The sequence below is a fragment of the Osmerus mordax genome, chromosome 7, assembly GCF_038355195.1.
Source record: "Osmerus mordax isolate fOsmMor3 chromosome 7, fOsmMor3.pri, whole genome shotgun sequence".
NCBI classification, from domain to species: domain Eukaryota; kingdom Metazoa; phylum Chordata; class Actinopteri; order Osmeriformes; family Osmeridae; genus Osmerus; species Osmerus mordax.
Window position 1 is genome coordinate 9,666,657 of NC_090056.1, and position 24,687 is coordinate 9,691,343.

Consider the following 24,687-nt stretch of genomic DNA (forward strand, 5'->3'; position numbering starts at 1 on the left):
GCCAATCACAGATGGCAATAACAGAACCAAACAGATACAAGCCATTAATACGTGGCTGAGTGAACTGATCCCAGACTCTGCGCTACAGCTAGCAGGTTTCAAACTGCTGAGAGCGGATCGTGACCCTGTGCTCTCTGGCAAAACGAAAGGCGGTGGTATTTGTTTTTACATTAACAGTGGCTGGTGTGAAGATGTGACAGTGATTCTGCAGCACTGTTCTCCTGATCTGCAATCATTTTTTATTAACTGTAGATCTTTTTACTCGCCACGAGAGTTTGCATCATTCATTCTGGTTGGCGTCTACATGCCTCCGCAGGCTAGCGTCAACGAGGCTCAACGTGTGCTCGCCAGCCAGATACTGAGTGTGGAGCATGAAAATCCGGATTCCTTGGTTATTGTGCTAGGCGACTTTAACAAAGGCAATCTCACTCAAGAACTCCCAAACTATAGACAATTCATCAAATTCCCTACCAGAGAAGGAAACACCTTGGATCACTGCTACTCTACAATCAACAAAGCATACCATGCGGTCCCCCGAGCAGCACTGGGTCACTCTGACCACGCCATGGTCCACCTGATTCCTGCATACAGGCAGAAGCTAAAGCGCTGTAAGCCTGCTGTGAGGACATCAAAACAGTGGACCAGTGAAGCTATGGAGGATCTGCGGGCGTGCTTGGACTGCACTGACTGGGACATGTTCACGACTGCTACCAATAGTCTGGATGAGCTCACAGAGGCTGTGACATCATACATCAGCTTCTGTGAGGACTGCTGTATACCAACACGCACCAGGGTAAGCTACAACAACGACAAACCCTGGTTTACAGCTAAACTCAGAAGGTTGAGGTCAGAGAAAGAGGCCGCGTTTAGGAGTGGGGACAAAGACAGTTTCAAGGAGTCGAAGAACAGGTTTAGCAAGGCGGTGAGGGAGGCTAAACGACTGTACTCAGAGAGACTAAAACACCAATTCTCTGCAAACGACTCTGCTTCTGTCTGGAGAGGGCTCAGGCAGATTACCAACTACAAGCCCAGAGCCCCCCACTCCACTAACGACTCCCGCCTGGCCAACGACCTGAATGAGTTCTACTGCAGATTTGAAAGACAATTGGACAGTCCTGAACTACCCCTTCCCACCCAGGAGGCCTCCCACCTCCCCCCCTCTACAGTGACGACTCTCTCCATTCAGGAGAGTGAAGTTAACAGACTTTTCAAGAGGCAGAATCCCCGCAAAGCAGCTGGGCCGGACTCTGTCTCTCCAGCCACCCTCAAGCACTGCGCTGACCAGCTGTCTCCGGTGTTTACCTACCTCTTTAACACCTCCCTTGAGACATGCCATGTGCCAGCCTGTCTCAAGTCCTCTACCACCATCCCTGTGCCCAAAAAGCCAAGGCCAACAGGACATAATGACTACAGACCCGTCACCCTGACCTCTGTGGTAATGAAGTCTTTTGAGCGCCTGGTGCTGGCACACCTTAAATCCATCACTGACCCTCTACTGGACCCCCTGCAGTTTGCCTACAGAGCCAACAGGTCTGTGGACGATGCAGTTAACATGGCCCTCCACTTCACCCTCCAGCACTTGGACTCCCCAGCATCCTATGCCAGGATCCTGTTTGTGGACTTCAGCTCTGCCTTCAATACCATCATCCCCGACCTGCTTCAGGACAAGCTCTCCCAGCTGAACGTGCCTGATTCCACCTGCAGGTGGATCACAGACTTCCTGTCTGACAGGAAGCAGTGCGTTAAGCTGGGAACACAAGTCTCTGACTCCCGGTCCATCAGCACCGGATCACCTCAGGGCTGCGTCCTTTCTCCTCTGCTCTTCTCCCTGTACACCAACAGTTGCACCTCCAGTCATCCGTCCGTCAAACTCCTGAAGTTTGCGGACGACACCACCCTTATTGGGCTCATCTCTGGTGGAGACGAGTCTGATTATAGGTGGGAAGCGGCCAACCTGGTGACCTGGTGCAGCCAGAACAACTTAGAGCTCAATGCTCTTAAGACAGTGGAGATGGTTGTGGACTTCAGGAGGAACACAGCCCCACTCACCCCCATCACCCTGTGTGACTCCCCAGTCAACACTGTGGAGTCCTTCCGCTTCCTGGGCACTATCCTCTCCCAGGACCTCAAGTGGGAACTGAACATCAGCTCCCTCATCAAGAAAGCACAACAGAGGATGTACTTCCTTCGGCAGCTGAAGAAGTTCAACCTGCCAAAGACAATGATGGTGCACTTCTACTCAGCCATCATTGAGTCCATCCTCACCTCCTCCATCACCGTCTGGTACGCTGCTGCCACTGCCAAGGACAAGAGCAGACTGCAGCGTATCATCCGCACTGCTGAGAAGGTGATTGGCTGCAATCTGCCTACCCTCGAGGACCTGCACACCTCGAGGACCCTGAGGCGAGCGAGGAAGATTGTGGCCGACTCCTCCCACCCTGGACACTCCCTGTTTCAGTCACTCCCCTCCGGCAGAAGGCTGCGGTCCATCAAGACCAATACCTCACGCCACAAAAACAGTTTCTTCCCTTCCGCTTTTGGCCTCTTCAACAAGGCCAAGGGACCACACTGACTCTAATGACTTCTTGCTTAAAACACACTGCTTTTTGCACTGCATTACAATAATGGTATCTTGTACATTTGTATTTTTTGTAATATTTGTATTTTTGTATTTTTATATTGTAATTTACGGCAACTTATATTTAATTTTATTGTATATTTAATTCTATTCTAATCCCACTTAGTACTGCTAGTTTATGTACCCTTAGTATAGATAGTCCACATATTTAAATTTTAGGTATATGTTTATTGTATGCACCTTCCTGGCAAAGCAAATTCCTTGTCTGTGCAAACTTTCATGGCGAATAAATCCCATTCTGATTCTGATTCTGATTCTGAAGTGTATAGTACCTCAGGAGCTGTATAAGATAAACAGAATGAAGCAATATATGATGTTTGTGTACCCCAGACCTGCATCACTGCTCCAAACAGACACAAGGTTATGCAGAACTTGGCTAAAAATCTGCTAAAGCAGAACTCTGTGTGTGCGACTTTAAATTTGTAATCTTCTTGGAAAATTGTCTTAGCCTATGAGTTTGCACCAACTGCTGTGGCAGAGGGGATCGCTCAGTTAATTGCTCCTCTGGAGGTTTATATATCTGACGGTGTAGGTTGGGTATTGTTACTGATCTGCGTGAAGCCCTGTATGACAAAAGGTCGAATGATGTTTGATTACACAATAAAACATTTTTTATGGCAATGGTCATAACAAAGTAAAAGATTTCCTACTGCCTAAAAATACATCCTCATTCATGAACTACTTTTTTGACAGTGGGGTCCAGTCTTACCAGATGTCATATCAGAGATTACATTCTTGAACTAAACAGCAAAGTAAAGAGGGAACAGAAAGCCAAAGCCTTCAACCGACAGTTTAAGTTGAGTCAAGTTGAGTGTCAAACGTCCTGCACTCTGATCTGCCACATACTACCTGCTCTGCACCGAGAAGGGGAATTTTCTGTATATCATCATGCATTTCTGTGTTTTATCACATTGGAACAGCTGAATCAAATAAGCAAAGCATAATAGGATTGTGTGAAGTTGGTTGTTTAATTATTTATTTCTCATTGTAAAATATATGTTTATGTGGCAAAACACTCCCATTATAAGCTTATTACAAATGTATAATATATTGACTGATGCTGACAACAATCATTGAAGTCTGTTAAAAGCATCTTTCCATCAATGTAATATGATCAATCATATGGATGCTTTGTTGGTTACAACCAAGATATGTTTTACTCAATGTGATGTGCTGTCATTTATTTACTGGCATTTATATCCCATAGAACTGCTTTCTGCACTGAAGGCTCCTACCCTCAGTTACCAAGGCAACCACCCTGGTCCCAAAGTAACTTTAATTGGTAAAGAAAAACTAATTGTACACAAACACACACACACACACACAGATTAAAGACTGGTTGGACAGCGCCACCTAATGTCTTTCAATATACTTACAATTGTATTATGAAATGTTTTCCGTACCCTTGAAAAAATCCAAGATATGACTTAATATAATTTCATACATTAATTATTATCTATAGACACCGATATTACTGACTGGGTGTGTGTTATAATTCCTTATTCAGTCATTTATACACATGTATGTCCAAACAAAGAAGTATGATCTCTTTCTATTAACAAATATAATTTGGAGGATCTAAAAGGATGTGTTTGCAGATTGCGTAAATATAGGCACCTTTTTGAAAAGTGCTTCTCAACAGTCAAGGGAGCTGGGAGGACTGCGGCAGTTCTGTTACCATGACACCTGTAGCTTACCTCCATTCTTTCACAAAGAGTTTCCTGAGGGTAATTACTTGTGGTTTTCAACTGTAGCTTCCTCTGCAGAGCCAGACAGGCCACTTCCACTTCCTCTCTTCGGTGGGCAGATTGCACATGGTGTTAAGACAGAGACACAGAGCTGATCAGCCTAGAGCAAGAGACTCCAACATGACATTCACATACTGTAGCTGGGCTATATTGGGGCACGGGACATATGCTATTTTTCTCTTTCACCTCAAGCAAAAACAAACACACACACATATTCAGCATTTAGTGGGCATTGTATAGTGCAAGTTTCACTGTTGTAGTACAAATCTATACCTCTCTCCTTGAAGTATGTTCTCCTTTACACCCCCTCATGGATTTAAAGGGAAAGGACTGCTGGAAGAAACACTGTGGAGGCTCGCTCCAACTCAGGCTGACACTAATCCAATGCTAATCCAATACATGTGGGGAGTGAATGAGCGCACACTTTGGGAGAAGAGGAGAGAATCACACCTCTTTCTTTATCTCCCTGCCATTGTCCCTCCTCTCTCGGCTATCCCCTCCTCTCTTTATGATTAACCAGGCCTATCACCCTCTACGGTCTCTCCTTCCCTGTTACTTAGTTACCAGTTGCCATGATTTGCCTGGGCCGCTTGTGTTTCCATGGTGACCGTGCCCATTCTGTCGTCTCCGAGCTGCCTCTTGGCTTTGCTGTCCCAATGGCCTCTAGCCACCTCAGGCCCTGACCCACCCCTCAATGCCTCTGTGCATTCATGCCTCACAGTCCCATAAGGCTGTCAGTATGTGTTTATGTCTCACACCAGCCCCTCCCCACCCAGATCCGTAATCTAACATCAGCTGGTCTACATCATGTCTGTAGGAGCAGGACGATTCAATGAAAATGCTCTTGCACTCACATATACATTTCACCATGCTCTCATACAATCATACAAATACTACATCTTAATTGTGGGACCTTTCATTCTTAGACAAATTGACTTAAATACTCAGAACATTTGTTTTTTCCCCAAAAAATGTTAAGAATTTTGTATAATCTTGTTTTCTGGTTAAGCAAGGATGATTTGTTCAAAATAAACATATTGAGAATGTGATTTAGATCTGTTGACAAGGGAATTGTGAAGACTCAGGACAGGACAGTAAATGTGCAGTTTTAAAAATTCACCAACAGGAGGCGGTAGTCATCAGATGTTTAGTCATAGAGTACCACACGGAGAGATCGGTGGTATGTGGGGTTAACTTGTCATCCTAACAGAGACTGATTCAGCATCACTCCCCCTCTTTACGTCTGACTGTCATACACTTATTCAGCTCATTCAGTCTAACACTCTCTGTGTCACTTCTTCCTTCTCCATCTCTCACTGTCTCTGTGTTGCTCTCTGCCACGCGCATTGAGAGCACAGATGATGTGGCAGAGTCAGGGCAGGTGGGTAACTAAGGGGCTTATGTTATGGGGAAAGAGATGTGTGGGGAGCAAGCATTTATACAATACTGACAAACAATCTTAAAGCAAATCACACACGCATTATATATGGGAGACAGGTGGCTGAGCGGTGAGGGAATCGGGCCAGTAATCAGAAGGATGCCAGTTTGATTCCCGGCTGTGCCAAAATGACGTTGTGGCCTTGGGCAAGGCACTTCACCCTACTTGCCTCGGGGGGAATGTCCCTGTACTTACTGTAAGTCGCTCTGGATAAGAGCGTCTGCTAAATGACTAAATGTAAATGTATATACGTGTCCAAAGCAGGCTATCAAAACATTAACTGTAACTGTAATGCAATGTTTTCAGCATCATATCGTCGGTATAAATCTTGTGTAAGAAACACGTTTGGCAAGAACAAATTGGTAACAAGAGAAATCTATTTAAAATGTTCACCTGGAAGGTTAGTATTGGGCTCCACACTGCAGTCCTCTAGAATGGGAGTTGTCCACCCTGGTGTGGGGAATCATCTCAGTGGGGGAAGGGAACTTAATTACAGCACTATTGCCTCATTAAGAGGGAGGAGGCATGACCCCCTCCTGGTCTGCCAGCTGAACCCTGTCTGATGGTAGAGATGTGTGCTGGTGGAAGGCAGACCCAGGTTACAGGTCAGCACGGCAGTATTCATGTTGCACTCCTGTAGAGGGCTTCATAAAGCCTGATGCTATGTTTGAATTGCTGCATTTAGAGAATGTGCATGAATACAGTGAACACACATATACACACTGACTAAATTCATTGGAGGTCCAAATTAGCCTAACCCTCAAACAATAGGAATTATACAGTAATGTGGGCTTGGTAACCTATACTGGCTTATCACTAATGCAGGGCAGTCCCATCAGAGGTACCAAGATAAGACCAAATGATGAAACCAAAAGCAATGTCTGTCTTGGACTTGGTCACTCAAACATACAATGTCAGACAATCAGACAGCAATGCACACATACTCACACACACACTTTATTTGAGACATATTGATTGTCGGAGGTGTTCATTATTCCATGTGAGGAGGAAGTGAAGAGGGGTGGGGCTATTGTCCAGAATTCCGTTGTCTGAGTCAGGATGGAGAGGAGGATGGGGCATCCCACTCACCCTCTGCACAGCCAGAGCCACTGCTGCGCTGCTGTCATGGCAACAGCAGCAGTCACCACCAGCAGTCCCAGCATGGTCCTACAACATAACAGACAGGGAGACTCACTAATACACACATACATTCAACACATACAGCCTACAGGACACTTAGCTGCATGCCAAAACATAACCAGGTGTAGCCTACGTAAGAAAGGGTAAGAAAGAATAAGGAAAAACTTGAAATGACCAGAGACCCTGAGATCCGAGGGATGACAAGTATTTTGGTACTTATCAGTAGCCTATAAATGTAGATAGTAATGTGCAAGTCTTTAAAGTATTACCCATGCCTGTGAGTTCAAAAGGTTAGAGTTTCAGGAGGTGTATTGGCTGACATTAATTCAATAGATTTAGGCAATGATTTGAGGTTTCAGTCTTCGCTCAAATGAATTAGTGGCCATAGGTGGAGTTTATTTTGTGTAAAGAAAAGGAACATAGGCAATTTTTTTCTGTTCTTACAATAAAGTTTCATTAAGAAATAAGATATCGGCTGTACGCCAAACAAATAGTCATTTGTGACGCTGTGGTCTCTTCTCATGTATGTACATAAAAACAGCTCCCTCCTTTAGAATAAGGTTGTCTGCCTATACCGGACATTTTCTCTCAGTTGCCCCGCGACACGCAATCATTGCAGTGCAATGTTCGTTACACCTGAATTGAAACTGTTGTATGTTAATCGAAAATATAGGATACTCGCCACCACTTTAAAAAAAAAATATTTAAAAATTGTGATATGTGATCACGTTAAAATTGATTTGGGATGGGCCAGTGGAGCCAGTGGTGTAGGCTAGGCTACGCTACGCGCAGGTCCCATTCAAACAGGTGTGAAGCAGGGAAACAATCCCAGGTGGCGCGTGACTGATTACACTAGCATACGTATTCTCAACTTAATGCAACAGATAATGTGATGATAACCTTATCTTTGGTTTTCTTTAGCGAGGATTGATCAGACACGACCCAAATGTTCAGAAAGTAGGTCGATAGAAACCTTTTACTACGCTGTTTCCATGCTTTGTCTGTGTTCTTTGTTGTTAAGCGACCGCTGTGGGTTTTTTCTTCATATCCTTCAGTCAGAAGACCGTTTACGCACAGGTGGGAGATACCCGCTTTATAGGACAACCCCCTCTCCTCAGACAGTTCCTCAGCGGATGATGTGAGCAAGTGACATTTTGCCGTTGCGGTTCGGGACAGGAGGCTAAGCGTCTCTTCAAACAGGTGTGCGGCTGCCCGAATCAGTTTCATGACCATTTTTCCAGATAATAACGAAAGGGAGAAAGCTATCCCAACGTTGCGAAGAAAGCTTCCTCGAAGCGGGACAGAGGTAGGGGACAAGGAAATCAAAAGCCACATCTTAGCTATTTTTTACTATTTTAAAAATATAACGTTCCGAACGCGAACGCTATGGCAACAAAAAAAGCATGCATGGATCTACCGAAAAGAAGCCGAAGTCCTGTCGTGTTGGAGGCAGAGATGTTTAGCGAATTTCAGGACTGGTGTCTCCGGACTTATGGGGACTCGGGTAAAACAAAGACCGTCACCCGGCGAAAATACAACAAAATCATGCAGACACTACTGCAAAATGAGGAGACGGACGGCATGTATGTCGACAATAGTCACATAAACGCCAAATTTAAATTTTGGGTTAAGTCAAAGGGGTTTCAGGTCGGGACCAACATTTTGGGGGAGCACAACAAGAAAGGAGCATCAGGGAAGCCAGTGCTTTACGTCCCGGTCAAGTCAACGGTAAAGTGCAGTCTATATCCTATTTGTGTGTAGGCTATGTGTGCGTTTGCGTGTTTGTGTGTGTGTGTAGCCTGAGTGAAACGTCCAGTCAATAAACCTAACAGTCGGCTTTTAATATGATAAGACACCCCATCTGGGTTAAATTGCAACTTTAATCGTTTTAATGATCACCCTCACCTTTTCAGAGAAAGGTTTAGTTTGTTGCTGGACTCTGAACACAGCACTCTCATCGCTAGCTGCCATAGCAACGCCGGTTCCTAGAGGCAGTCGCAGTCGCTAACATACAGTTATCATGCTGTAGTCGCTTTGCGAAGGACAGTTTGTCCTGTCAATGGCATAATAAAGAGCGCGAGGCATAGACCAGTGGTCTCTTGACAAAATGTTGAAAAACCTGCCTGGTTAGTATCCTGACACGTAGGACAATTGTGTGCGTGCGCCAGTCTGGGCGACTCGGCGCGCGCGCACGAGGGCCATTGGCATACCCAATTTGATGGGTATACGGGTGCTTGGCGTGGCACTCGGAGGATGGCATTATTTTAAGATTTGTGGACTAGAGCGTTGGAAGATGGTTATTTTATTTCACCTGTATCTGTAGAATATAGAAAAGTAGGTTTCAACACTCCAAACGATGTCCCATGGGCAATGCTCGCGCACTGGGGTACCCAGCCCAGGGCATCTCGAAAGCTTTGATAAATGATCTTTTTCTCTAGATCTCGATCTGATGCTCAGTTATTTATTATTTAAAACCAATGAAAATGTAATCATTGACGCAAGCTATTTGTACTTAATTTCAGTAAAGATGTGTTACAATCCGGATTGATGCCACAGTTTGCATTGTCCTGAGCAGGATATGTGCGCATTGGCCCACAGGCACCCGTTGCTCTGGTAACCTGTTCGCTTGCTGCATATCTTTTTATTAGCCCCCACCCCACCTTGCCAGTGCATCTGACCACACTGACAATTGATCATTTCTATATGCACCACAATAAAAAATAAATACATCTAAAAGGTATTAGGTTTGACACGAGGACTGTCGCCGAGCGTTTAGATCTCAACACAGGGGCTTCCGCAGGAACAAAGAGTAGCGCCCAGCCCAGCGACTAACAGCGGCGCACTCCTTCAACTAAAGTTATCTACACATTTCAAGATAACAGTTAATTTGGATTTGTCATGATTTCAACACGTGACTAGAGTATATTATTTAACTAATTCATTGTACAAAATGTTATATTCTCTATCACAGGTTTACATAAACTGAGGAATAAAATGGCCCAAATCAAAACTATACTGACTGCACTATCATAAATAACACCTTCAGGGAATTCACCAACTTTGTTGGGAAAGAATCTAAGGACCACAAAGAGCAGCAAGCAATGTTTACAAACTCAGAAATGTGCCCTGATGAGGTATGGGATGTTTGATGTGATTCTACTACTGCTCAGGTTTTTTGCATCTGTGTCAATGACACAGGTTGAATGTGGGTTAAATGGTGTTTAATTCACCTAGTCAGGATTATGTTTCATTTCAGCCCAGTGCCACTTGACAGGAGCAGGTGGTGTCTTGGCAGGTGCAGAGTGTCTCTGTTTTTGTTGTAGATTGATTCTGCAGGCAACAGATCATTTGTAATAATACATTTATAAACTGGAAGACCATAATATATTGCCACCCACTGGCATTTTGTCACACCATTATGAACTCTTAAATGCCTTACTTTCCAACATGATCAATCTTTCATTACTTGCAGGGCACATCAAGATTTATGTACAAGACGCATCTCCGCTAAAGTGCAAAATGCCTTACCTGTTAAAAGCGGGGCAATGCTTTCTGACAGGTAAAACACAGTGATTATTGTACTGGGTAACTTTCCTCTGGCTAACCCCTACGTAAGTAAAATTAGACAATGAACAAAACAAGAAAAACAAACACTAGCTGGTAATTACAGCACAAAGGGGTGGGCCAGTATAATGTCAAAGAAAGAATCTGAGGAGATGAGGTGTAATGAGATGCTACAAAAGTGTGTCAAATACTGTGTGTGTATTTAGTTGGTTGTAAGACACACAGGAACACACAAAGCTCCCCTCGCACGGCTGCAGGGCGGGGGCGTGTCTCCTGAGCGTGTGCATCGGAGGCCCTGCTGCAGCTGCTCCTGGGGTGTGCCAAGTTTCCGTGTGAGAGCAGGCAGGGGGGCGAACACTGGGGACGTCAGGGTGGGGGCAGGGAGGGATGCTGGGTGAGGGGCAGACAGAGGAGGTTTCTTCACTGAGGGCCACACAAGGCAGTCCCAGTGTGTCCTGGAGATAAAGGAGAGAGATACAGACTCTGAGGGGGTTTGAAGAGTTTTGTACAGGCCTAGTGTAGACTTCATTTAAGACAGTTCTGAGATTGTCTGGAATTGCTCTCTCTCTCACCCTTTACAGTATTTCATAGTCTCTCTCGTCTCGCCCTCTTTCTGGATCTCTGAGAGCCTTGTTCTGGAAATCCAGTGCTTAGAGAATGCAGCCGGCCGCAGTGTGGGGATGCAACCTCGTTTAGCTCTCATTATGTCCTGATTAGAACAGGGAAGGGAGGAGGGATACAGAACTGTGGAGAGAGACATGCATGCCACTCGTAACTATACACCACAGCCATATTCGGTGCAGTCACACATACTGAACCACTGGATGTTTTCGTCAGCCATATTGTCCCATTTTGTCAGTTCTATGGTTGTTATTATCTATTAAGTCTTATTTACACTAATCCTACAGAAACCCACCATCCACATATAGTATATACAGTGTTTCTTGCAGCCAGCAGGCCTCGGCCAACACAGAGTTTTTTATTTTCAAAGAGGAATGTTCTGTGCCTTTTCCCCTTCTTGCTCTGAACATGGCACAGAAACATTTTAACGGATGAGAGCGGTCGCTTTTTGTTGCCATGCCAACAGAAACCTGTAAATATCTCCATCCGTCTCTTACAATCGGTTTCGGTGGCCCTTTCATACGCACACGCACACACACACACACGCAAACACACGAGAGAATAGAAAAATGTTTGTCATGGGACTACTTATGTGCTGGGGTTAAAATCACTCACAGATATTTTTCATAAATGAAGAAATATTATTAGGCTATATTTCTGCTTCACCTTGAGATCATAAGAGAACATTATAACTATCTGATCAATTAGTCCACAAATCCCAAGAGCTACCTCTTGGTGGAGGGGGCATAGAGTCAAAAGAATAGCTCTCCTTTCATTCAACATTTGCATTGATGCTAATATTTTGCATGGCACATTTCCAGAATAATCCACCCGTTTTGTTCCTCCTCTTTCATTCTTTCTACCTTTTATTTATATGGCTGCACGTGGGGCAATACACTAAACCTGAACCCACTGTTCAACCTCCATTCTCCACACATGCATGACCCACCTCTGGATTCGCAAGAATTGATCCTCATGTTATTACCATTTGGTAATGGTAAAGCCCTACCTTGTGATGCAGATGTTTCAAATCAGCACACATGAAATGCACACACACATGCAGACAAAGGAACACCTCACCTCTTTTTGTGAATGAGGCCTCTTGAATAAGACGATACAAAACCAGACACGGGATCATTGTTGGAGACAAGCCTGTTTAAAAATGTGTGTTGTTGAGATTTTGGAAGATCATTTAGAAATTTGAGGACAGTCTAGGTTGTGTACATGTTTTGTGTGTGTCTAGGTTGTGTACATGTATTGTGTGTGTCCATACAAAGAGGGGGTCGTGGATCACACTGCTCTGTTTTTCCTCCCCTCAGCACCCTCTCTGTTGCCATGGAGAGATAGTTCTTTGCTCCCATAGGAGGAGAAATTAACACCATTTTTAACTGGCCTGGGGGCCTCCCCCCTGTGTGGGAGATAGTCTGAGCTCTGCTCCAGATACACACACACACACAATCTTACGACAGTGCTAATCTTAATACCTCACTGCTACTGTAATTTTTTACACATTTGCTCTACCAGCGTTTATCAAACTAGGCCAGTGTAATAGTATGGGGTAACAACCAGAATATGACAAAAAAGGAGATTCCAGTGGGACGGCTATGAGTGTCCTATTTACAGGTAATGTTGAGATGCTCTGTTGACGTTCAGTCTGGAGAGCATAGGACAGGCTGTGACAGAGGCCTGCTTCAGGTATTGGGGATGTTGGGGGGGTTCTATCATGGCATGATCATCATGGGGGAGAGACAGAAATAGAGAGAGACGCAGATTGAGGGAGGCAGAGAGAGAAGGGACAGTAGAAGAGGGGGGAGTGTGGTATCCCTAATGTGGATTTAATGAAGGGACTTTATGAACTGAGGGAGGAGAAAGATGGAGAAAAAAAGAAAGGAAGGAAGGGAAGCAGGGACGACACAGGGTGAGAATGAAAACAAGAGGGATAGAGATAATGCTCTCTCTTTCTTTGAACCTTATTAGACTGTCCCAGTCCCTAAGATCAGCACTCTCCAAGGAGCCTAGACACACACACACACACACACACACACAGACACACACACACACACACACAGGCTCTCCCATTTAAACTTCCATTACCCTGCTGATGGGTTTACAGGGGAAAGATGGGGCTTTAAAAGGTGACCTGTTGTCACATCTGCAATGAGATAATCTGAGCTACAGTAGGAGCGCTGTTGACACAACCTCCCCCCACCCCATCCCCATTCACCCCCACCCCGTTCACCACCACCCCCATTCACCCCCACCCCGTTCACCCCCACCCCCGTTCACCCCCACACTCCCGTTTTACCCCCACCCCTATGTCCTGGGAGCCCACAGCAGACCTCTCTGTCTCCCATACAGCCACAGGAACAGCTACAACCATCTTGCAAAAGCAAACATTCATGTCACCAGGTACAGGTTATTCTACTGTTTATTCAATGTTCATTTGATACAATAGAGGCCTTGCATATATATTCACACTCTGCTGTGTTGTGTTGAGGCTATAATCACATTCTTATTGCTGCAGTGTCCTTTTTCCATGGGGGTAATTTTATACCCTTTTCATTTTGCTGTGTTTCTACGTGCTGGGTCTCCTGTCTCCTGTCCCTCTCTCTTCCAGCCCTGTCTGTGTGACCCAGCTGCCCCCCCCCCAATCCCCCACTCTGGCCTGACTGTGTGCAGGACTGCTCGGCTCTCCCCTCAGCGACTCTCCACTAGAGTGTGTGACTGCCAGGGGCGGTGGGGGCAGCTGATTCAACCCCTCCAGTCTCCTAGCAACAGAGCTGTTTGGAGCGGGACAGGGAAAGAGAGAGAGATAGAGAGCGAGAAGAGGGAATGGGGGTGGTGTGCTGTGGCTGGGGAGAGCAAAGTCCTACGGGATTAGGAGGATGGAGAAAGGGAAGGGATGGGGGGGTGTTGTGAGTTTTGTGTTGATAGGTTTATGTGGTGATGGTGATTAGGGATGCTGACATTTCTGTTTCCTTCTATAAAACGTTGAGATGCTGATGAGACCAAATATCTACAGACCTATTCAACAGCTGTTCTCCTTTGGGATACTTCGTCTCCACGGTGTGTGCGCTATACCAAGTAAACATGGAGAGCATTTAAACACACATGTGGAACACCAGAACGAGACACACGATTTGGTCATACACACGTGAAGAGGGGGCCAAGTCTACCCTTTCTCTGTGTGGGACATCCAGGACTTCCTGAAACAAGGACAACTTAAGAACAACGGGAATCTTGCTCTGCTGAGGTTGTGAGAGAATCCCAGTGCAGGGCCCACCGTTCCAACAGATCCACACCTCAAACATATCTTGGCACTGTAGGTGCCATGGCCAGGAGTGTTGGTTTGCACCTGTTCAGGTGGGAGAAATAATGGGAATGAGAACATCAACCGTGAATACACACTACTGTAGCTCTGAATATTGGAGAGATACATTTTGGCACAAATCTATCGTATCCATTTCAGAATGTATACCGAGGTCTGGGTCTCTGGTCGGATGAGATTATTTAAATCCAGTGTGAATGGACCTCACACTATTGTCCCAAATGGTGATGGTGCTGTCATACAGGAGTGAAAACATGGAGGGCAGATTAGGGTGATGTTGATGAGGTGGAGGATTGCTATTATTTCATTATTACCATTACATCTAGAACATGCTGACAGGGAGAGGGGCTAGAGAGGGCCGGATTAAAACAAACCCGCTCTGTGAGCTGGTTTTAGTTGCCATGGCAACGATCATTACCTCGCACTTGGGAGAGCAGGAGCAAGGAGGAAGGGGGGGGGGGGGGGGGCAGAGGTAGGGAGGAGGAGAGGAGGAGAGGGACACAGTTGGGGGAGGAGGAAGGGAAACAGAAATGTCAGATTGCATTGACAGGACAGAAATGCCAGAGAAGAGGATGAGAGTAAGATTCCTCTGTGATGCTCAGGGATAACTTTCTGAACTCTATATCTTCCTCCTGCTCCAATAAGGAAGAACAGTCCCCTCAAAATCCTCAGAATAAGGCCTCATTCACTGCAGAATAAAGAATTTGAACATTTATATGTATTGAATAACACAGGTGATGTTTTTTTTAAATTATTATTATTATTTTATCTGGGTCTGAACTACATGAACCAGTAATGAACACTAAATAAATTGTACAATAAACAATGAATAATACAAATCACCACAGCAAGAGAGTCAGTAAGAGAACTGTATACAGGAATTGTCGGCAACGAACTAAGCTGATGAGAGGAAATGGTGATAGGCGAAGGGAAAATGGAGAGTGAGAGAAAGAGACAGAGAGAGAAAAGACAGAAAGAAAATGTGCAGGTGAACAAATGAAAGAAAGCCCCATTTGTTCTTATGGGATGAGGCCGTTGTCGTTGCAATTCCAGTTCCATGGTGTGTCACATGACCTTCTGCCCTGCACACCTGCCCAAGAGAGATCGGTGGCAGTTTCTATGGTGACGGGGTCAGCGTTACGGGAAACAGGGTAGTTGCTGACGGTGGTGGTAGGAGGGGCTGTTGGTGCCGTACTGTAGAGGTGGTGTTATTTTTAAACCCTGCAGAGATGAGTTGGTACCCAGCCCACCTTAGCCCCAGCCATCTCTACACCTCTAACTAAGTAACAGCACCTGTGTGTGTTTAACCATAAAGATAGAGGATGGACCTGCCCACCACAGTAATCTCGCTTGTATTGTTGGTCATGTTAGTCTAGATTGCACTATGCGAGTGTGATGATCACATTTGGAACTGTGTGCCAACATATTTTGTATTTCTTAGATGATACATTTGTTCACTGTGCACATTAAGTCTGAGAGCCCCAGGCAGGAGACTAATTCGAGCTTCTCTGTGTTTCAGTGTTCAGACGGGGGCTCGGCCCAGGACAGCTCCTCCCTGAAGCGGGTGGCGGTGGTGGAGGATTTCTTTGACATCATATATGCCATGCACGTGGAGATGGGTGCTGACCCCGGTAGGGCACCTAAACATGCTGGCCAGAAGAAGACCTACAAAGCGGTGAGATGGTCACCTAACACGTTCCACATCAGCGGTTCTGTAACCATTTGTTCTCTTAGGCAGTGACACATGTTGTTTCTAAGATAAACTTTTTATTCCTGGCGTAAGTTACCATGGCAACTATTTACCGCTGTCAAGAGGAGACGAAAAGCATAAACACTCCTATATGTATTTCCAGATAAGGTATTTAGTCCTGTCGTTAGTCAAGGCCAGTTGTATTCAGCATACAGTGAGGTTCTGCACTCTCTTCCAGGGACACGAGACAAAGTCTGGTCCCTTGTCTGCAGCTGGGGGGGAGGGGGGGGGGGAATGTTGTGGAAACAGGAGGGGTGGAGGAGGGGTGGGTGTATGTCTGTGTTGTGAGGCGGGGTTTGTGGGGGTGAAAATGGCTCTAACACACCCCTGGGGACCAGAGCAGCCTGAACCCTTCCTCCTCCTCGTGCCCCTGCCCAGTGGAGGGGTCCTGTCACCTCTCATAGCTCCTACCCTTTTGTGAAGGCAGCGCCAATGGGGCAGGATATAATATGGAACTGTCACTGTGGCCTTCTGGGAAGTGTAGACTCCTCTGGGTGGCCTTTCCCTCTCCGCTGCCTGGAGGGGCAGGGAGGGAGTGGGGGAAGGGGGGAGCCAGGCACCCCTGCTGCCTCCCCATGGTCACGCGAAGGTCGCGTTTAGTAGGGAAGTGCCAGGGGGGCACACAGGCAGATGTAAACAGAGAAGGGAGCCATATATCTCCACTACAGAGAGAAACAGGAGTATATATATGAGTCAGCCGCACCTGGGAGAGGAGGAGAAGAGAGCAGGAAAATTGGCACCAGTTCTGTTCAGATAATCAAAACAGAACTGGTGAAAGATAAAGGGTGGAATCAGGCCATCCGCAGACAGAAGAGAGAGTGTAAAGACAGGATGTCTCTCTGTGCCATGCTTAGATAACACACAATCACACACTGAGCAAATGAGCACACATGTCCTCCGCTTGAGATGCACAGTACAGAAGTATCAAGGGGAAAGAAGGAAACTACCCAATATACAGAGTTTGGATTTAATTAAAAACCAAGTTAATGTTGGTATCTTGGTTAAAGCCCTGTCCTCCCTGTCCTGACCCTGTCTGTGTGCCTGCCTCTCTGCCCTGGTGCAGATAGCAGAGACGTACGCCTTCCTGCCCAGGGAGGCGGTGACACGCTTCCTAATGAGCTGTGGAGAGTGTCAGAAGAGGATGCACATCAACCCCAGCACTGCCGAGTTCAAAGGTGATTCCCCCCCCCCCCCCCAAGCCACTATGATTATTTATTCATTCATGTCCTGGCTAATCAGAAGGCTGTACTTATGAAATGTTTGGAATTTTGATGATGTGACGATCCGACTTACGCACACAGCTCGATGGCAAATCTGTCCAATAAAGGTGTCTTATGTGTTTTAGGGGTGGGGCACTATTTTCATACATTTCTAGTGGCTTAGAAGGGTTGAGTCCAGTTCAGATTAGAGCCCATCATTTAGCACCATGATGTAACAAATTGCTTTTGAAACTGCTAGGACAGAATGGGCTGCTGCAAAAATGATCTTAGAGTCCCTCTAGTGACCATGTTAGAGAATGCAGACATTTCTCATGATCATTGTTTGATTTGAGTAGAAAGGAATCTGACTGTATGGTCAGACCTTTAAGCTCATTATTGACTGTGGTTTATAATTGGGAAGAGATGCAAAAAAACATATGATACCATTTGTGATGTTTGGTGATAAGTCATCTTTCTATGGTCTGCAGAAAATGATCGACCAACCTCGCTTGTCCCGGACCTCATTGACTACAACATGCCCCTTACTGCCACCTACCTAAAACAGATGAAACTACAGTGCATGACTGCCAATGAAAGGGTAAGTGTTTGTGTGTTTGTTTGTGTGTGTGTGTGTGTGTTTGTGTGTTGCAATATGGGTTCATGCACAGGATTGTACCTACATTTAAGAGAGGGGGAGGCAATTGTACACTGAAAATTAATCATGTACAGTATGTGTGAAGAAGAGTGTCCAATTGATATTGATGGAAAGAAAATGTTTCCCTTCCATTCAAAATTCAGGAAGGTATACCAATGTTAACGTGCCTATACATGTGTAAGAAAAATGCATTGGTCATCTGTTCAACAAATTTGAACAAGGATTTAACAGAGACAAAGGAAAGGAGCAGCATTAACCATTTTAAAAATATTTGGTTGCATTGGTGGCATGCATGGGCCTATGCACGTGACATCAGAGGCAAAGCTCCGCCTCATTCTAGGCTACTGCACTGGCAGATACACGCTCGCGCTGTGAGTGAAATTACCGGGCTGTCCAGAGTATTAAGGCAGAGACCTTTTAAAAAAATATTATAGGGCGGAAGAGTAGGCTTGGGTATTGCCCTTCAGGTAAGTTAGATGCAACGTGTTTTAACCCTACTTTATTATGAAGGTCATGTTTTTTTGGTTTCAGAAAGAAGCTAGGCTAAATAATTTCACAATTGGAAGACAAGATACATTTATCAACCTTATGAATCCGAAATGTGTTGACAGCCTCGTGATGACAGATCTTTATTTTTATTTTATTTTATTTTTTTACCTTATGCCATTTACTGATCAGTGTTTTTGGGGAAGACTTGTAATTGACCTCTGCCGGCCCATTTGGTATCGAGCGTATGTTTACAGCAATCTGGTACTGTCTCGCAATCACTTTTCACATCTCGCGCGTGGAGACCTTGCATTAGCTTCTGGGTAAAGCCGATGTGGGTTATTCATTATCGCCCCACAATTAAGATGTGTTATCTCAACACATGTTGTGTGTTATGTCAACGTCTTTACGAGTAGGTAAAATCTAAATCTGTTGATTCACTGTGTCGTTGTGCGAGATACAGTTTCATCCAGAGGTTTAGAATTAAATTACTTGCAATGTGGAAGTAAAAAAATACCTTTTTAGTTTGTTTACAAACCCTAGTAAAGTGTCTCCATCTCAGGCTTTCTTTTCTTTCTCACTCCTCTCCAACCCCCTCTCTCCTCCCCCCCCCCCCCCTACGTTTATTACACCATGCATCACTTGCTACCCAATAGAGCCATCACCAAGTGTCTTAGTCCTCTTCAGAGGGGTGCATGTCCTCGGGAGGATAGTCCTGTTAGTGTACATGTGGGGCCATGTGGATGGATCTGTTGTCTTGCCACACACCCATGTCATGCATGTGTTTGGTCAGAGCTTTGGAAGTACCATGGGTAGGCTAACCCTACATGAGCAGTACATGTTAGGTCATGCATGTGACAAGCAGTTACTTAACCATGATGTTTGGTCCTTGAGTCAATGTTTAAATTATAACTACAATTATAACTACACTCAGAGGTTGTGTCAGAAAGGATTTCAGATATGCAGTATTGTATGTAGTGTAGTGCCGTGTGTGCACTGTATGTGTTGTATTGTAGCATTTCTAGAATCTGTGTCTGTGTTTTCTTTGTTTTAGCCACACACAGTTTGTTTACTGATAGCAGAGGTGATAGTGTACATGTACAGCGTGAACCCCAGAAATGTAGAGTTTCTGTTTGTTTAGCATTGGGGTGTGTGTGTGCGTCCTCTCCTCAAGCCTACCCTGACCCTCGGGTCCCCTTGTGTTTGTGTTATGCTAGAGTGAGCACGTTTGAGGTTTCTACTCTCCCCAGTTAAAAATAGCAGGGCTTCAAGACACACATTATTTAACAGGGAGGTTTTCCCCTTTCCACTCAATTCTGCCCTTCCACTGCCTGGTTTGGGGAGTGAGCACAGATTGGCTCTGTTTGAGTGTGTACAACTGACAAAGCTTCTCAAGAAAGCAATCAATTTTAAAATGTAGTGAACGGTATTCAGTTCAAAATAACAAAACCTCAGATTATTTCTATCAGAAGTTGGTTAAAGGGGAGGCTTCTCTGTGTGTGGTGAGTCTGAGCGACGTCCCTCCGCTGGGCCGTCTGCTCTCCATTGCTTTTCCAAGGAAATCCAGTAGATTCCCCCCCTCCCTTTCTCCCTCCTCACACTCTCTGTTTGCCCTCCCCCAGGATGACAGTTCGGTGAGCAGTGAGGACATGGACATGGCTGAGCCTACGTGGGTGTCAGCGGAGCCCCCGGTACCTGAGCTCAGTCCTCACAACGCAGAGAGGCTCCCCAGCCCGAGGAGCACGCTCAAAGAGGAGGAGGGTGAGACTGGCCTTCTGCTCTGTAGCTGTGTTCACACCACACTCAATCCCATTGTCCGTGTCTGTACTGTGCTCTTTGTGATTTCTAGCTTTTGTGTATGTCTGTGTTGTTTAGGATAGACATCTATCCAATCTAGGTTAACCTTGATTTACAACTGGGCATTAGGTAATACCTCACTTTATTGGGGAGTTGTTTTCTTGCCCATTTGCAGTATATCATCATTAAGTTATTCATATTTACGGTCCCTTGCCACTCATTGGGTCTCAACACTGCGGTTTGAGATGAACATAGATTCATGGCCAGAAGGAAACAGCTTTCCTCATTCTTTTTTAACTAATCCAACAAAATCCGCTTTTCATGTGGGACACCACCACTACCAGGGACCTCTCTCCCTGTCCCCTCCCCCTCCAGACCCTCTCATTTCCCTATCACTCCCCCTGTTCAACCCCATTAGATGACCCCCTGCTTCCCCCTGAACCTACATTCACTATGACAGTTGACCCCAATACTCACTTCCTGTACACATAAACACACAGAACAACAAATACAATGAACACCCATCCCCCCTACCCCAAGCTATAGATACATAGATCTCCATAGAGAATATAGTGAGGACAATACAAACACATAGACAACCTCTCGACCCCCCCCCCCTCTCTCTGGCTGACAGATGACGACTCCTCGGAGAGTGGTAGTGCCAATGGGCTGCCGGCTCTGACTTCACCAGAGGCATTGGCTGTGGCTGGGAACCCCCCAGATGGTGCGGTGCCCTATGGGGAGGTGAGAGAGAATGGGGTAAGCGCACCCTTGGACTTCAGCACCACCTCCTCATCCTCCTCAGAGGACCAGCAGCCGGTCAACCTGAGCGACCGACTGCCGCCCTCGGGGAGCCCTCCTCTGACGCCCTACCCTGCCGATCCCAACAGGAAGTACCCTGCCAAACAGGACTACGGCAACAAGGTAAGGAAGGACCCTGTTTTGCACTGACCACTATTTGTATGGCTGTTGTAAATATCATACTGTAGCTTACAAGAATAGCATTGAAGATAGTCCATTCAAATGTCAGTTGATATTTTTCAGTGCTGTGGAACACCGCTGTGTAGCTGTGTTGTGAAGCGTTTGTGTCTCTGTGTGTACAGTCTCCACAGTACAGCTCAGGAAGCTATGACTCTGTAAAGACTGAACTGAGCATGAGTGCAGAGGACCTTACTGCGGGCCGTACACAGATCATCGATGATGACGATGATGACCATGACGATCACGATGACAGTGATAAGATAACTGATGCCGAAGGCATGGACCCTGAGAGGCTGAAAGCTTTCAATGTGAGTCCCTTCTAAATCTTCCCTACTTTAGGGAAGCGAGTACAACTACTACTCTACAACTACTTTAGGACTGAGTACAATTCTGACTGACTTATTGAGTGTAGAATTTTAGAGTCAGAATGATGAGATAGTATTATTTTATTTATTATTTAATTGTTCCTTGCCCAATACAACCATATCCCTCTTAATTCTCTTTCATTCTTTGCTCTCCATTTTTACTCCTCCCCCCTCTGGTTTACCCTCTCCTCCATCTCCCACGCTTTATACTACATCCATCCACCCCTTCTCGGCGCTACACGCCGCCCTCTTAAAACATACAACCCCTCCCCCCCATGCTCTACATCAATGATCCTTTTTTCTGCTTTCCACCTGCCCTCCCACTCCATCCCCCTATCCCCCTCCCACTCTCTCTCCCCTGCCCCCTGTCAGATGTTTGTGCGTCTGTTTGTGGATGAGAACCTGGACCGCATGGTCCCCATCTCCAAGCAGCCCAAGGAGAAGATCCAGGCCATCATCGAGTCCTGCAGCCGCCAGTTCCCTGAGTTCCAGGAGCGCTCTCGCAAGCGCATCCGTACCTACCTCAAGTCCTGCCGCCGCATGAAGAAGGGTGGTTTTGAGGTAGGCAGGCCCAGTCTCTGTCCCAGCCCTACCTACCAAGCCTCTCTGTAACCCCACACACCATCTCCAATGCAGATGGTGCTCTTGAAGACAGGGCTTATTTGAGGCACTTGAAGGCTTGAAGTAGTAGATTGCAATTAATATGGAATGTTAATGTTTGGAGGTTGACCCAAATAAAAATAAAAACTCTAAAACCACTAAAGCGTTTTAGAAATGTTGAACATTCTGTAATTGTCTGTGGATGTTTCCAGACTCGACCCACGCCTCCCCACCTCACCTCGGCCATGGCTGAAAACATCCTGGCTGCTGCCTGTGAGAGTGAAACACGCAACGCTGCCAAGAGGATGCGACTAGATACCTACCAAGCCCCTGTGAGTGTGACAGCAGACTTCTGTCAAAGGATTCACTGGTGGTGTTTTGTTTCATAGTCTACAGTGCGACTTTGCCTGCTTTCGACCAACTGCTGGGGTTGAAGACAACATTATGAGCAGGTCATTATGCTGTTCATCCCCTGCAGGAGGAGTCTGCTACTGCTGACAAGTCCAGCCCCAGGGACCCGGCCTCTGTGGCCCACTCAGGCTTCGCCCTCGCAGCCTCAGCATACTCCCAGGACCAGCTCTACACCAACGGAGGCCTCAACTATAGTTTCCGTGGTTATGGGACCCTTAACAGCAACCAGCAGACCACTGGTTCAACGCAGACCAATGGTGAGCTGCTTTGAGCATCACAGACTTATTTATGCACCAATCAGTGGTACTTCCTAAGGATCATCCTTCAGTGCTAATGACTTGTTTTTATCCGTTTTCTCTCCAGGTCCCACTGATCTCAGTATGAAATCTGCAGCCCCTAACTCCTCTTCCTCCAGCGCCAACAGTCACGGTCAGGGTGGAGGTGGGGGCGGAGCCTCAGCTCAGCTAAGCCTCCCGGAGGTGACTGCTGTGCGACAGCTGATCGCCGGCTACCGGGAGTCTGCAGCCTTCCTACTCCGCTCAGCAGATGAGCTGGAGAACCTGATCCTGCAGCAGAACTGAGTTTAAGCTGAGCAGGACCAGGCCCAGCGGGGCCAGACCTTCTCCCAGCCCGTCCTCCTGTATCTCAACACCACACACATTCGGGAAGACTCTTAATCATGCTGAGATGCAAACACACACGTTCCAGAGTGAAATTGCAGCGCACAACTGGACGATACCTAAGGTACAAGAGTAAAAATGTGTGTGTTTGTATAGCATCGGTCTGGAACATCATAGTAGCAGAATTAATCATTTACTGTGCACATTTACTTCACCATACTCTTAGTATCCAGTTAACTTGTGCCATCCTCATGACTCTCTCCCTAACTGTTCTCTTCATTCACACTCCTTCACACCTTGCTTCATACAGTATATGTAGATATTTCTAATGGGACAATGAATTAGTGACAAAAAGAACAATTTCTTGTTATTTTACTTTTACATTGGGTGTTAGGGTCACACCATAAAGTTGCTCTCATGATGGTCAAGGAACTGCTGCTACCGATGTGACCACCTGCCATTGACCTGCTAACCTCAACAGCTAGGACTCGCTGAAATACTTATGCACAAGCACAGAGTTAAAGATGGATGGCAAAACAGACTGAAAGTTAGATGTTGATATGCTCTGTCCATCTGTCCTGTCTTAATACCTCTCTCTTAGTTTATTTGACTGTTTCGTGAGTCGGAGGCTTGAGGCCAGCATAGCTGAAGACTCTACACATCTTAACGTTTTTTTGTGTGTTGTTGTTCCAGTTCCAAATTGTTTGTTTTAAATTGCTGTGTTGATTTTACACTTCTGGGGCCAGATAATGAGAAGCTTGTGTATGCAAATAGTGTCCATATTCTACTGGAAAAAGTGAGGAAGATGGTGCAATATGAAAGATAATCAGTTATGGTGAGCTTACCTGGCCAAATAACTGTCCTCACACCCAAAATGGCTTAAACCTTATTGAAAGACTTTGCTGAAGGAGGTGTGTGTATGCTTTCATTACTACCTCCTCAGGCTGTCAGATTAGTAGAACACTTCTTTATAGCACTGTAGCTGAAAACTGTTGTTGTTGTTTGTTGTGAACGCTGCTCTTTATCTCTAACCTCATAACTGAGGCACTTTCATTGATTGGGACCAATCAAACTGATCTGAGTAAAACAAGGAACCAGATGAGACCTGAGGTTTTAAACTTAATTGTGGCAGGTAACTTTCTGTTACGAAATTAAATTTTGTTTTTCTTTTGTCAGTCACAGCCAATATATATTTTCAGTCACCATCGATATCCATTAATTTTGGTCAGGTTATTAGGTTTACATCACTGGCTGGTTGCCAGCTTAAGGGAAAGAACCCCCACCATATCCCTTCACCCTTCTTCAACCCTCCCCCCTGTTCTCTTTCTCTGCATGTCTCATTGAAA

At 45.8% G+C, this 24,687-nt stretch overlaps 1 protein-coding gene across 1 annotated transcript; it reads left to right on the forward strand.

The window, feature by feature from the left end:
- Positions 1–8,350: 8,350 nt before the first annotated feature.
- LOC136946107 (nucleolar protein 4-like) lies at positions 8,351–23,302 on the forward strand. Its single transcript, XM_067240319.1, has 11 exons — positions 8,351–8,692; positions 15,997–16,152; positions 17,291–17,402; positions 17,915–18,024; positions 20,190–20,328; positions 20,999–21,288; positions 21,468–21,653; positions 22,083–22,271; positions 22,523–22,642; positions 22,789–22,978; positions 23,085–23,302. The coding sequence occupies exons 1-11, from the start codon at positions 8,351–8,353 to the stop codon at positions 23,300–23,302; spliced, it is 2,052 nt and encodes a 683-aa protein (XP_067096420.1).
- The last annotated feature ends 1,385 nt before the right edge of the window (positions 23,303–24,687 follow it).